Source organism: Lepisma saccharinum, chromosome 13 (assembly GCF_977018435.1).
Source record: "Lepisma saccharinum chromosome 13, izLepSacc3.1, whole genome shotgun sequence".
In the NCBI taxonomy this organism is placed as follows: domain Eukaryota; kingdom Metazoa; phylum Arthropoda; class Insecta; order Zygentoma; family Lepismatidae; genus Lepisma; species Lepisma saccharinum.
This window is the reverse complement of record NC_139241.1, coordinates 60160298-60174222: the sequence shown is the minus strand read 5'-3', so window position 1 is coordinate 60174222 and position 13925 is coordinate 60160298. Positions and strand designations below refer to the sequence as shown.

Below are 13925 nucleotides of genomic sequence, written 5' to 3'. Positions count from 1 at the left end.
GTTGAGGTGGGGATGATATTGGGTGATGAGTGCCGGTGGGTTGGTGGCAGCAGGTTTCTTGGTAATAGTGGTATGTGAGGCAGCTCGCGATATTTGCTTGGTGACCAGGATGGAGGGATATCCACGGTTAACCAGGGCCTGGTGTAGGCGGAGGTTATAATTCTGGCGGGAGGTGGGTGAAGTGTTCAGGCGCTGTCCCCTGAGGGCCAGAGAGAATGGAATGGCTTTTTTGGTGTGGAACGGGTGGGAGCTGGAGAAGTGTAGGTACTGCATGTGGTTGGTGGGTTTTATGTGGATGGAGGTAGTCAGGTGTCCTCCCTCGATGTGCACGTCCACATCCAGGAAGGTGATCTGGTTGGGGGAGTGCGTCCAGGTGAATTTTAGGGAACGGAAGTGGTTAAGTTCGTCCAGGAAAGCTGACAAGGATGGTTCTCCATGTGTCCAGAGCATGAAGATGTCGTCGATGAAGCGGAGCCAGAGGAGGGGTTGGAGGGGTTGGGTAGCCAAAAACTCTTGCTCAAGTTTGCCCATGAAGAGGTTTGCATAGGATGGGGCCATTCTGGTACCCATGGCTGTACCTCGGATCTGTAGGAAATTTTGGTTTTCAAAGGTGAAGTTGTTACAAGTGAGGACAAGGTGGGCTAGGTGGGTCAGGAAGTTGGTGCTGGGGTTGTGAGGTTTGGGTCTGCTATTGAGATAGAATTCTATGGAGCGGAGGCCATGGGAGTGAGGTATATTGGTGTAGAGGGAAGTAACATCGATGGTGGCAAGGATGGTATTTGGGGGCAATGGTGGAAGGGTGCTGATTTTCTGGAGGAAGTGGTTGGTGTCACGGAGGTAGGAGGGCAGAGCTTTCACAAGAGGCTGGAGATGGGAGTCAGCTCATTCTTAAATAACTTTCACAACCAACCTAACCTCAACCCCCCCCCCCAACAGAAAGCTCTCAGAGACCTCCGCAACAACCACATCAAAATCCTCCCAGCTGACAAAGGGTCCACCACGGTGGTCTTGAACTCTCAAGACTACCTGGCGGAAGCCAACCGCCAGCTTGCTGACCCCTCCACCTACAAACCCACCACAGTTGACCTATCCGCCGAACACCTCAACAAAATCCAGGACTTCATCCACACCCGCGGCCCCCCTGAAGGCCTAACAGCTCGTACCACCGCCATGTTAATACCCGACAATCCCCGCATGCCCACCTTCTATCCTTTGCCCAAAATCCACAAACCTGGCAACCCCGGTAGACCCATTGTGTCCAGCTATAACTCTCCCACAGAAAGAATCTTTGACTCCCATCTCCAGCCTCTTGTGAAAGCTCTGCCCTCCTACCTCCGTGACACCAACCACTTCCTCCAGAAAATCAGCACCCTTCCACCATTGCCCCCAAATACCATCCTTGCCACCATCGATGTTACTTCCCTCTACACCAATATACCTCACTCCCATGGCCTCCGCTCCATAGAATTCTATCTCAATAGCAGACCCAAACCTCACAACCCCAGCACCAACTTCCTGACCCACCTAGCCCACCTTGTCCTCACTTGTAACAACTTCACCTTTGAAAACCAAAATTTCCTACAGATCCGAGGTACAGCCATGGGTACCAGAATGGCCCCATCCTATGCAAACCTCTTCATGGGCAAACTTGAGCAAGAGTTTTTGGCTACCCAACCCCTCCTCTGGCTCCGCTTCATCGACGACATCTTCATGCTCTGGACACATGGAGAACCATCCTTGTCAGCTTTCCTGGACGAACTTAACCACTTCCGTTCCCTAAAATTCACCTGGACGCACTCCCCCAACCAGATCACCTTCCTGGATGTGGACGTGCACATCGAGGGAGGACACCTGACTACCTCCATCCACATAAAACCCACCAACCACATGCAGTACCTACACTTCTCCAGCTCCCACCCGTTCCACACCAAAAAAGCCATTCCATTCTCTCTGGCCCTCAGGGGACAGCGCCTGAACACTTCACCCACCTCCCGCCAGAATTATAACCTCCGCCTACACCAGGCCCTGGTTAACCGTGGATATCCCTCCATCCTGGTCACCAAGCAAATATCGCGAGCTGCCTCACATACCACTATTACCAAGAAACCTGCTGCCACCAACCCACCGGCACTCATCACCCAATATCATCCCCACCTCAACAAAATCAGGCACACACTGCACTCTCTTCTCCCAATTCTCCACAGTGATCCTGAAACCAAAAGCATATTTCCCGACAAACCCAGGGTGGTTTTCAAACACCCCCCCAACCTCCAAAACATCCTGGTCCACAACACTCCTTCACCACACATCCAACACCCCCCTGCCCATAAATGCAACCGCCCCAGGTGCAAGACCTGCCCCATCCTCATCACTTCTCACACCATCCAGGTGCACACGGCCACTGGCAAATTTACCCTTCATCCCAAAGGGACCTGCCATGCTTCAAACCTTATCTACATCCTCACCTGCAACATCTGTGGTGATTTTTACCTGGGGGAAACATCAACAGCCCTCAACCTCCGCATCAATAACCACCGCTCCTCCACCCACAACCTGGACTTCACTGTCGCCGTCCACACCAACCACCACAACATCAGTTTCAACGACTGCTTCCGGGTAGCGATCATCCATCTCCTACCCAAACCAGCCAACACCTCTGTTCGCAAAAGATGGGAAAGGGCCTGAGTGCAACCACTCCACCTGGCCTGAACAAGGCCACCCAGTAATGCCCACCCCTCACCCACCTTCCCCCCCCAAAACCATCCCGTCCCTCCCGCCCTCCCAACTCTTCCTACACACTCACAGTTTACGGCGAGCCTGGTGACGAAACAGTGTTTTTTTTCGTTCTACGCACCGCTTCTTCTTCGATGGGGACCTGGCAACTCTGCAGTGCCCCAACTTCCGGTTCCGTCTATTTCCTCTCACACCGATGATGCTATGAAATTAGCGAAAATTTTGAATTTTTCTACTGTCCGGTGAGTGTTTCCTTTTACCTTCTTTGATTTATATATATATATATATATATATATATATATATATATATATATATATATATATAAATGGCAAAATAATAAGTATGATAGAGCAAGATTACTACCCATAATTATGATGAAAATCTTAATTTTAATAGAACAAATTTTCCTAATCTCGAGGATAAAAATCTTCACATCAAAGAATGTGCTAAATGAATATGGGCCTACAGTTTTGTTCACGAAGTGTAGAGAGCTGTCCAGTCGGTGGATTTTTACAGAGGTGTTTGTGGAAGCAATCCAAGTTCTCTAGGAACATAATACTCAATGTATGTTCACTTAAAGCACAGACCGTTTATGACTCAGATTCGTGAAAACTTTTAAGTTGAAAAGCAAGCATTTTCATTCTCCATAAAAAATACAAGGGAGTATGAACACTGTTATTAATGATTTATCTAGCTTAATAATCAATTTAAACGTGGGAAGTAATCCGTTAACATAGAACTTGACCAATGCAGTATTGTTGATTTTCTTGCTAACTAAGTTCAAACTATACTTAGATCTAGATACAGTGTAAAGATCTATATTTAAAGTTAAAGTTCCCCGTGCACATAGCACCGTACCATGAAGGTACATCTAGATTTTGGGGGTAGGACCCCACACATTCTCCAATCGCGGCCATTTGGAGGTAATGTGATCAGCACAATGCTCCGGCCACCTTTACCCCCCCCCCCAGGTTGCCCCCTAGTACCTATTGATTTGAGGCTGAGTGAGCTCCAGAGCCACTTTATGTGGGGACAAGGTCAGAAAAATTCAGACCAATCACCCACCCTGGCAATTAAACCTGGGTCTCCTGAGTGATATACTTTAATTATCCAAAATTGGAAACAAAAATTGATTTAAAAGTTTAAAAAAATATTGAGCTTCCCAATTCATATTTAAAAAAATGGCACTTTCAACCAATATATCAAATAATCTCTGTAAAACTGGCATCAAAAGAGATACTGGCAGCACCATTAATACTTTAGAATCCCTCCAATCCAAAGTCAAAACCCTGGATTTTTATTTATCGTTCACCAATGAGAGGTTGTAACAGTTTCAAAGCAACAATTTTAAGTTTAGCACTGTACCTCCTCCTGATCTGGCGTTTGGTCATTTTCTACCTCCTATAAAAGAAAAATATTAATTTAAGCTATAGAACAACCTATTAACTGCTATTACATATAACTTATGCATACCTAATACCTGTCAAACAATCTTCCAGTATTTTTCAAAATAAAGTACTTGCAATGCCCACACTGACAATTTAATTCCAGAGTTCATAATTCCCCTTTGTTCAAATATAGTACCAGCACATTAATATCTTACACAATCAAAACAAATTTGTTTCAAATTATAGTGAACAACCAAAAAATAGCAGTACTAATAATGCTAGGAGATGCATATTCTTTACCAATCATTTCTTTCAATCTACACTCATGTCACTAGATTTAATTGTAGAAGATCCTCACCTAGAAATTAATCTACCCACAAAATAAACAAGTCTGTGTCTACATATTTTACATTAGCCACTGTTTCTACAAGTAACCTATTTTATTTTCCAATTTTCTTCACGACATGGATTCTTTATGACAGATTGAGACAATATCACGTTGAACCAATACTTTATCGATATCGATCTTGATACTAAAGCACTGTTAACTTAAAATAGTTCAGGATATTCATGAATTTTAATATTTAAACGTTGCACTGAACCCATGGCATATCAATTAGCCAATTATATTTTTGTAATTTCACATGATTGGTTTGGTTTATTTTAGTTTGCTTTTCTGCCTCATTTGAAAAGTGCATGCCAGAAAAGGAGAAGGGGGGGGATCAAATGCCCTGAGAGTGTTTTCACTTTCTCTAAGAAATTTTGTACACTTTCAAATGGCACTTGGCCGAAGTTTGAAACAAAAAGTTGTGACACTCAATATTTGCATTTTTGAAAACACCTTTTTAAAATTCTAATGCATATTGCATGAATTGGAAGGTATTAAATTAAATTCTCTCTTGCATGTATATTTGGAATCGTAAAATTCTGAATAAGTATGTGGTGAATTTAAAATGTTTCTTTTGATAATATTGTTCATGAAAAATACAAGTTAACACAAGCATGTCTTTTCATTAAAAAATCCATCAAATGACCAGAAATTTTAAAGGATTGATATTCCAAAAATTTTAAAATGTGGGCTCTCATATGTTTCTAAAGAAACTATGCACCAAATTTCATTCAAATCTGAGGTGGTTGAATGATCTGGCATGGAATGACACCTTGACAAGCTCAAAATCGTTACAATTTTCAAGTGTCATTATGGGCATAGGTTCACAGAGACAGGTCAGCATTAGTAGATACAATGCTGAAAACCAATTAACAGAAAACTAAAATTTAAGTATAAACTACGTACAATAGATACTCCTCTAATTATCTAGTTAAAGAGTACTGTAACGTGACTTTTGTCCAAATCCTGTAGTTTTAGTTAGAGAGAGAGAGAGAGAGATTTGTCCTCGCGATCCTGGGTCAACGAAACTGGAGCACCCACTAGGAATTGAATCTCTGACCACTCACCCCAAAGGTGAGAGCTAACCCTTTGCCTACTTGCCTACAAAGAAGCTTAAAACTTTAACACTGTTCTACAGGGTGATTCATAGAAAACTAACACATTTCTAATAGGAATACATCATAGTACTCCGTGTTAAGTTTCAGATGACGTTGGCAACTGGGAGATTGAATGACACAGAGCTGTGACAAGGATGTTTTCAACTTGATGGTGCCACCTGCCATACATCAAACGAGTCTTCTGTGCTGATCCAAATTTTCTTTGAGGACTGGATAAACTCCTGGAACTTATGCCCACCAAGATGACCAGATTTGGCACACCCAGACTTCTTTCTGTGGGGGCATCTTAAGGAAAAGGATTATGCTACATGCCATCAGGCATTTTGAAGGAGAACATTGCAAATTAAATCACCCGTAATGGCAACAGATTACTCCAACGAACATCCAGGAACATGGAATGACATGTTCAGCTATACCTTCAGGAGGTGAAGGGAGGTGAAAATTATTAAACTCCCATATCTATGCTACATTTCAGATGTAATAGCTTGTTGCTAGCTTTATTCTTGTTCACATAGATTGTTAATGAAATGTGTCAGTTTTATGAGTCACCCTGTATATATAACAATAAAAAAGGAAATCTGGAACTTGCCTGATGAACATGAGTTGTCATAACAGCTGCACTTGGAACTTTTCCTAGGCTATTATTAGAAAATCCTTGTTCCGAGGATGTTGAGATACCAATTATCTGTTGTTGTTGTTGCTGTTGCTGCTGCTGCTGTTGTTGTTGTTGTTGTTGCTGCTGCTGCTGTTGTTGCTGCTGTTGTTGTGGAGTCTGTGGTTGATGCTGTTGCTGTTGCTGCTGTAAACTTATATTCTGCTGGCCTTGTAGTAGTCCTGATTGTAAAACAGCCTGTTGCGACAAACTCATTCCCGAACTGGTCACTACACTGGGGCCCGTCACCGATGGTTGGGAGTTGGCCGATACGGGGAGCGCGTCCTGAACTCGCGAGAACTGTTGTTGTTGGGCTTGGTTCAAACTGTAGGGAGGGGCAGTGTTTGCAACCGAGAAACGTGCTTGAGTTTTCAACATGTCGGGGAACTGAGCCTGACTCTGCTGGGGAGTTAGCGAGGGATGCTGGGTTTGTCCTAAGCCGGACCCCGACCCAGGACTCACTGTGGAACCAGTTACTGATGCGGTGACGAACTGACTAGTACCCAAGCTGCCTAAATTTCCACCACTTCCGGCTACGGTAGTCACTGTGGGGTGGGTTGACGTCAAGCCCATACTGCTATACGAAGCCAGACCAAGGTTTGAAGTTTGTGTGAGTGCCTGACTAACTGTTACGGATTGGTTGGAAACTAGTTGAGTTGGGAACTGCACTCTTGATTGCGGGGAAATTCCAGGTAATCCCGGTTGTCCTGTTACGTGCCCCATTCCTGCAAGAGAAACAATACTCCTTTATTCTGCAAGGTGATGAATAACACAGCATTCACCAATTTACACTACTCCTAAACATACTCAGTAAAGTTACAAGGTTGATTGTTTACACTGCATTTGACCTTTGTTGGAAAAGCCAGTGATAGTGAAAAAATGTTAAGTTATTTCATGAAAATCACATCTTCTCACATGACAATTTCAGATTTTACGTTAACCATAAATAAAATTGGCAAAATTTGCCAAGGATGGAATGTGGGGACTTTCCTGTGCATCTCAGCAAAACAATGGTGCATACTTCAAACGCTCAGAATATTTATTTTGCAAACAAGCTAAGTATTAGTACTATTTAAGATATCTATAGTATACAGGGTGTCCAAAAGGTCCCACATCATAAACCAAATCACTGCCTTGTTCTTTTGTTGCAGTGAATGATGCTGTCGCAGGAGCAAAGTGTGGAAAGCATACTCAGGGTGGCTACTCTAGGACCATGATAAAATTCAAGTATAATTCCTGGTTTTCAAGGCAAATTTTCAAAAAATTCAAGGCCACAAACATATGTTTTCTCTATTTCAACGTTCAACAGCCACACACATGCACCAGACGAGCAACTAAGAACTTTTGTCTGGGAGGGGCAAGTAGCAGGATAAACGTACCAATAATAATGATTATAATAATTATAATAATGACATTTCTGTTGGAACAAACGATTTTAAACGTTTTTTTTTTTAAAAAATGTTCAATTTCACATTAATTAATCATGGAAAACATGTACACAAACTGTATTTTTGAATGGCAGAAAATGCATGATAAATGCATTCCAAATATTATTCTTTTTGTACATATAACATGCATAACTTTCATGTACAACATGTGTTTTACACATTCAAAATGGAGTGATGTAAAATAAGAAAATTTATGTCAATGCTAAATTATGTACATATTCAAAGTTTCTTTAATACATATATATATATATACAGCATATAGGTCTATTATTTATATTCATTACATAATTAATTCATCCACCTCATAACAAACCAACATCAAAAAATATATAAATTGTCTCAAGTGTGCACATTCCTTCTCCTCCAAACAATTGTTCATGCCTTCAAGACAAAATCCATTATAAGAGAAGTCTCATTTCTCTCTCGTAATTTACAATGCATTACAGAAAACAATCATACTGCAAGTGAAGCGAACAAGAAAATTTATAATCAATCTTTTGCAAACTGAAAACAATAATGATTTAATAGGGTGCAAATAATTTCACGAGGCACCATGGCATTCTCTCATTTACAACTTTTATCAATTAGATTGTTCGGTGGTCAGGGCCAACTCCCGCCGCTCCCTAGCTACGGCTCTGAACTTGATGTGACTAAGAGATGCGAGCGAAGCAAGCGAGAAAATTTTATGAAATGTATTTTTTATTTGCATAAAATTTGAAATCTAGGGGGATGATTGCCCCTCTGTGCCCTCTCTGCAGGTGCCTTTGGCCATCAATGTTTGCCCCCTTGTCCTCCTTACAATTGATTTCCATTCAAGGTTGGGGGGGGGGCAATGCCCCTGCCCCACTGATATGCACACACAAGTGTAGTAACAATATGAAGTGTCTGTGCGATTCTAATGTATCCAAAAATTGTAATTTAATTAAACGGTATATTTAAAACATTTAATTTGAGGTCCTTAGTTTACATTTGCCATTTCACATACTCAAGACTCGAAATACATCAACAAACACAAGTCACACAAATGTTATGGTATATATTCTAACCTGCGAAAAATTGTTAATTGTGTAAGAATTTCAAACTCAAATCTACCTAATCATTATCGAGAAATCTTATCTTGCAATAATCTTCCGCCTGTCAGATTGCTCTACAAAGGACAGTAACAAATTTAATACATCGAGAAAATTCTGTTTTATTTTTCACACAACATTATTTTCCTTCCTCCATAAAAATAAAAACTCAACTGTGAAAATCTCGCCTCGGGGCATTTATCAATATTCAATAGGTTTTGGATTAACAACATTTGCAATTTTTCATGTCTATGGAGAAAAATTCAAGCAGAATTCACGCATAATTCCCGGAGCCAATAATTCATGCAGAATTCCTGGAATTCCCGGTGAGTAGCACTGTTTTCCAGTTTGGCGGTTACGCGGAGATAGGTAAGTAACTCTGATAAAACTTGCTATTCATTTTTCATGTAAGTTTCTTTCAGCAATCGATTTCGCCACTCGTCTGGTGGCTTCGTCAGGCGTGAACTGTCTTGCTGCAACTGGCATGGTTGCTTCTTCTTCCGCTTGCGGCAGCACTAGTCGATGTAGCCCTTTCACTTTTTGTTGTTCTCGTGCAGGTGTAGAGCTTCCTTCCATTGCCGCACCTTGGGGTTTTGGCACTGCACAAGGCAGTTCCAGATCTTGTCGTCTGCTTTCGCGGAGCAGTGTTTGTTCATGTGGTGCGCAGACGGGCTTTTTTGCGAACATTTGGGGTCTGTGCTTGGTTTCTTGTCACAGGAGAGGAGCAGGTTGGGTGGGTGCTTGGGGAGGGGCAGATTGGGTGGGTGACTGTTGCTGAAGAAGAGCATGTTGGGTGGGTGTGCATATTCCTGATGGCGAGAATCCAGGTTTTATTGAGGGCCCAGTATTGGTGTTGAGGTTGGCAGGCATGGTGGTCACTATTGCGTAGGTTTCTTTTGAAAACCTTTCTTGTGCGGATTTTGCTTGCATGCTTCCACCACACGAACAAACACCGCTCCGTGAAAGCAGACAACATCTGGAACCGCCTTGTGCAGCCCTACAACTCCGAGGTGCAGCAACGGAAGGAAGCTCTACACCCACACGAGAACAACAAAAACTGAAATGGCTGCACCAACCAGTGCCACCACAAGCGCAAGCGGAAGAAGGAATCACGCCAGCCGCAGCAAGACAGTTCATGCCTGACAAAGCCACCAGACGAGTGGCGAAATCGATCGCTGAAAAAAACTTACGCGGAAAAATGAATAGTAAGTTTATCAGAGTTAAATACTGTTGAGTGTTAATTTCTATTGTGTTTCAGTGCAAATCCATTGGAAAATGGGTGTGCATCATGAAGATTCGTGATCTAGCCCACCTCCATACCACAATCAAAGATTACTGCCATGCCAAAGTCCCGGATTATGTTCCCCGTCTGCTCAACATGTTGCAATTCTGCCTACAGACCTGTACAGATTGACAGAGAACATAAACCAATACTGTGATTTGGCCTATGATGTGGGAATTTTCGGTACACCTTGTATGTGAGCACACAATTTATTCACCTGAGTTTCAAAGAAGATTACATTCTGATACACTGCCAACACCATCATTGTTTAATCTGATGGACAATGATGCATTCTGGAATGCCAAAGCATGCATCATTCATGGGACTGTGCACTGGCAAATTCCAGAAAGCACACTTTGAAATTATTGTGCTGCTAACATATGAAAGCTTCGACTTAAAGCAATGGTTCAACTCAAGTTATGTTTGGGAGTTCCTGCAACTGACAAACGATTGTCTTCAGTTGCTACACATGAAAGCATTATGTATACGAGGGTTGGCGCATAAGTCATGGGAATAAGTTGGAGCATTCACAAGAATGCAGAACCTGCATGGAAATATGAAATATACAAATTGAAGAGGGGCAGTGTATTATGTGGAATGTATGAACAATGCAGATCATGTGTACCAGGTGTAGGTAGGGAAGCAAGCAAAACATCCTTAAACATAGCATTGTGTCACGTGTGTTTACAAGTCTGAAAGTATACATCAGCATTACAAGAACAAAAGAGATGCATTCTACACTATTCCCTCAGTTTCCATCAGCTACCTGTGGCATTCTGTCCTGAAGAACAGCTTTTTTGATACACAAACACTGTTCATACCATGGAACGACAGTTGACCACTGCCATCTAGCGATGTATCCACATACTACGGGTGCCATATTACTGGGACAAACGATCATATTATGGTACCACTGTTTAATGAGAGAAAAATATAGTTGCTATGACTTATACCCCAGCCCTTGTACAACTCTAAGTTGGGAGAAACTAGACACTGTCAACGTCATCAGTGTTTCAAAGGCAACAGATCCCATTGCGGTAGCACTAGCACAGAATTCCACACAGGTAAAACAGCAAGAGCAGATCAGGCAAAACCAGGACTGGCTTGGTAGCTCAATTGATAGAGCAATGACACGGTATGCAACAGACACGGGTCCTGGTTGAGCCTGCATTCTTTGCTGGAATTTCTACATGAAAAATTTCATTTAAAACAATATTCTGCGAAAAGGAGCAGAAACTAGACCTCTTGTGTGAAAAGAAGCCGACAGATATTCAGGCCATTACATATCCCCCCCCCCCCCATATTTGCATAACAAACCATTTCATTAATATTCACAAAAACAAACACTACATCTTCGATTACCATATTTACGCATGCATAATGTGCACCTGGTTTTTGATGGGGAAAGCAACAAACAATTATCAAACAATTATATCTCGTATATAATGCACAGTGGAATTCAGGTTAAGAAATGTCTTTCTTAGTTGTAGGTTGTAAAGCTGTTGCTATGCCGATCAAGAGCGAATGGCATATGTATTCAATGACACATGTTGCTCTGGAGACCAAGAGGAGAATATAGTCTTGTACATACAAGGAGTCACCAACCACGCCATCTCCCCCCCCCCTGTATTTAGCATCCCAAAGCTTTCACTTTTGTAACCACCTTGATTATTCTGTAACAGAAGAAAGTGAGATCAAATTTATGTTACAGGTTTGCAGAGCTCAGGTAGTCATTTTCTATTATTTCTCGCCTGACAAATAACGCTGGGACGGAAGGTGTATGCTCGAATTCTGCCAGAACGGCACCGCTTTTCTTGGCGTCACAAAACATTCACTTACAAAGTGAAAAATCATGGGTTACCATCATTTCACTTTTATAGTGTTTTCTTTAAATATTATTACTAAAGAAACCCAACCTGGTAATTTGTATTTGCGCCTGTTGACATATGTGTAACATACGCAGTCGCATAGTGAAATCATGAGTGGTTTCATGTTGGCTGTATGAATTATTCCATGCATAATATGCTCCACAGTTTTTGAGAGCAAAAATTTTGGAAAAAAGGGGCACATTATACATGAGTAAATACGGTACTCATAACCTTTCTCAGGCAAATAATAAAATGCAATTTTCTTTTTGCAGAATTTGCTGTTTAAAAAACATCTTGTCCAAGGTTAAAGAAAATTTCTTGGGAGGATACATATGAATGGATCGCAACGAAATTTTGTCTCAAGGATTCTCTAATAACCTAATTCATGATAATAACATGGAAGCTAGACAGTACCTTCTACACGTGTAGGAAAATCTCTGGCAGCAAGTGGTAACATTGTTGCCAGCACATCTGTCAGTTGAAGATGGTGTCCTATACAGTGAGAAAGAAAGTGTTGATAGAAAAACATTTTTTATTGCTTTTGCAAAAATCATGTGTAATGCCAAAGATATAAATAAATATATGAAGCACTTTTATTTATGAAAGATGCTCATTTTGTGCATAAATTAACTGGTAAGCATATTGGATAGATTACGAATTTATGAATGGCTGATTTGACCTTGATGTGGGGGAAAATTGGGACCGAACAGATAGAATGTACTGTCCAACTTTAACATCCAGTAAATATGCTATGCATTAAGTACAAATTGTGAATAAGAAAATTATTGCAGTGTGCACAGAAAACGTTTAACATAACCATACTTTACAGATTTTGATTTAACGTGGAAATAAAGAGATGTATTACATGCAGTCATACATGAAACTTCTGTTCCAATACAGTTATCTCTCATAGGTAAGGTAAAGCTAGTCCCTGTTCATTACACCCGACCATGAAGGCATATAGGTGTGTGCTGAGGAATGGCCCCACATATTCTACATTTCTGCCATTATGAAGGTGATGTAATCAGCATAATGCTCCATCTGCCTTTACCCATAGGGTAAACATTCATTAGAGACTAGATAAATACCAGAGCTGCATTAGCAGGGACATTGTCTAAGTAAATTCCAACCTGATATCACCCACCCTGCGAATCAACAGTATGTTTCCCATGTTCCAGTCAGATAGCCTACCTAGAAGCCAAGAGTTTACTCTGATAAACACTGCACGCAAATTGTTCATTTGATAGATTGAATGAGTTGGTGTTTTAAGTCCACTTTATGAATAGTAAGGCTAATCGGGACTGGACCTAGAGTTTAAAGTGTGATCCGAGCCACTATGTGCCTCCACCAGGTATCGAACCCAGGAACCCTTGATTACAAGGCAACGACTCTTACCACTATGCCATCAAAGAGGCTGTTCATTTGATAAAGCAAGAAATGTTACCATCAGATTATAAGCTCTTTTCACCGAGCATTCAGATCAAAAAGAACGTTAATTCCAGTTTCATATATATTTATTTGACAGAACCAGCCCTGCATTTGGTTTGTATTTCACAAAACCCCATTAATAAGCAAAAATTTCTACATAAAACATTCTGCATATGGGAAAACTAAATCTATATTGAAACAAGATATTTTTGGCACAGTATGTCCCATGCGAGTTGCATATTAAGATGAACAAAAGGCATTTAATATAACAATGAAGGGAAAACTAACTGGAAAAAGTGGAGGATGACTACAATTAAATATTTTTAAAAAGTTCTAGTTCCTGTTGTACGTCTCGAAGCCATTTGAGAACAAGCACTAATTAAATACTGACGATTACATTCTCCCACACTTCGTAGATAATTTTTGCACAGATACTTTGTGTAGTCAAAGTGTAATTAATACTACCGGAATAAATTAATTATAATGAAGTTTTTCATTTTTTTCAGCTTAACCTTTCAAAATACTTCACATGCATTTTTCTCACGAGTT

The 13925-nt window shown here is 41.1% G+C and overlaps 1 protein-coding gene across 12 annotated transcripts in view; it reads right to left on the bottom strand.

The window, feature by feature from the left end:
- nej (CREB binding protein nejire) overlaps positions 1 to 13925 on the bottom strand; it is a 149410-nt gene that overhangs the window by 52440 nt on the left and 83045 nt on the right. For 9 of the 12 annotated variants that reach the window (XM_083134257.1, XM_083134259.1, XM_083134258.1 and 6 more), the window contains 3 exons: positions 12363 to 12440; positions 6218 to 7005; positions 4100 to 4135 (listed from right to left, as the gene is read on the bottom strand). In XM_083134257.1, coding sequence (XP_082990383.1) covers positions 4100 to 4135; positions 6218 to 7005; positions 12363 to 12440 — 902 coding nt within the window. The remainder of the gene's footprint in view (positions 1 to 4099; positions 4136 to 6217; positions 7006 to 12362; positions 12441 to 13925) is intronic. The other 3 variants (XM_083134261.1, XM_083134266.1, XM_083134265.1) reach the window with 2 other exon arrangements.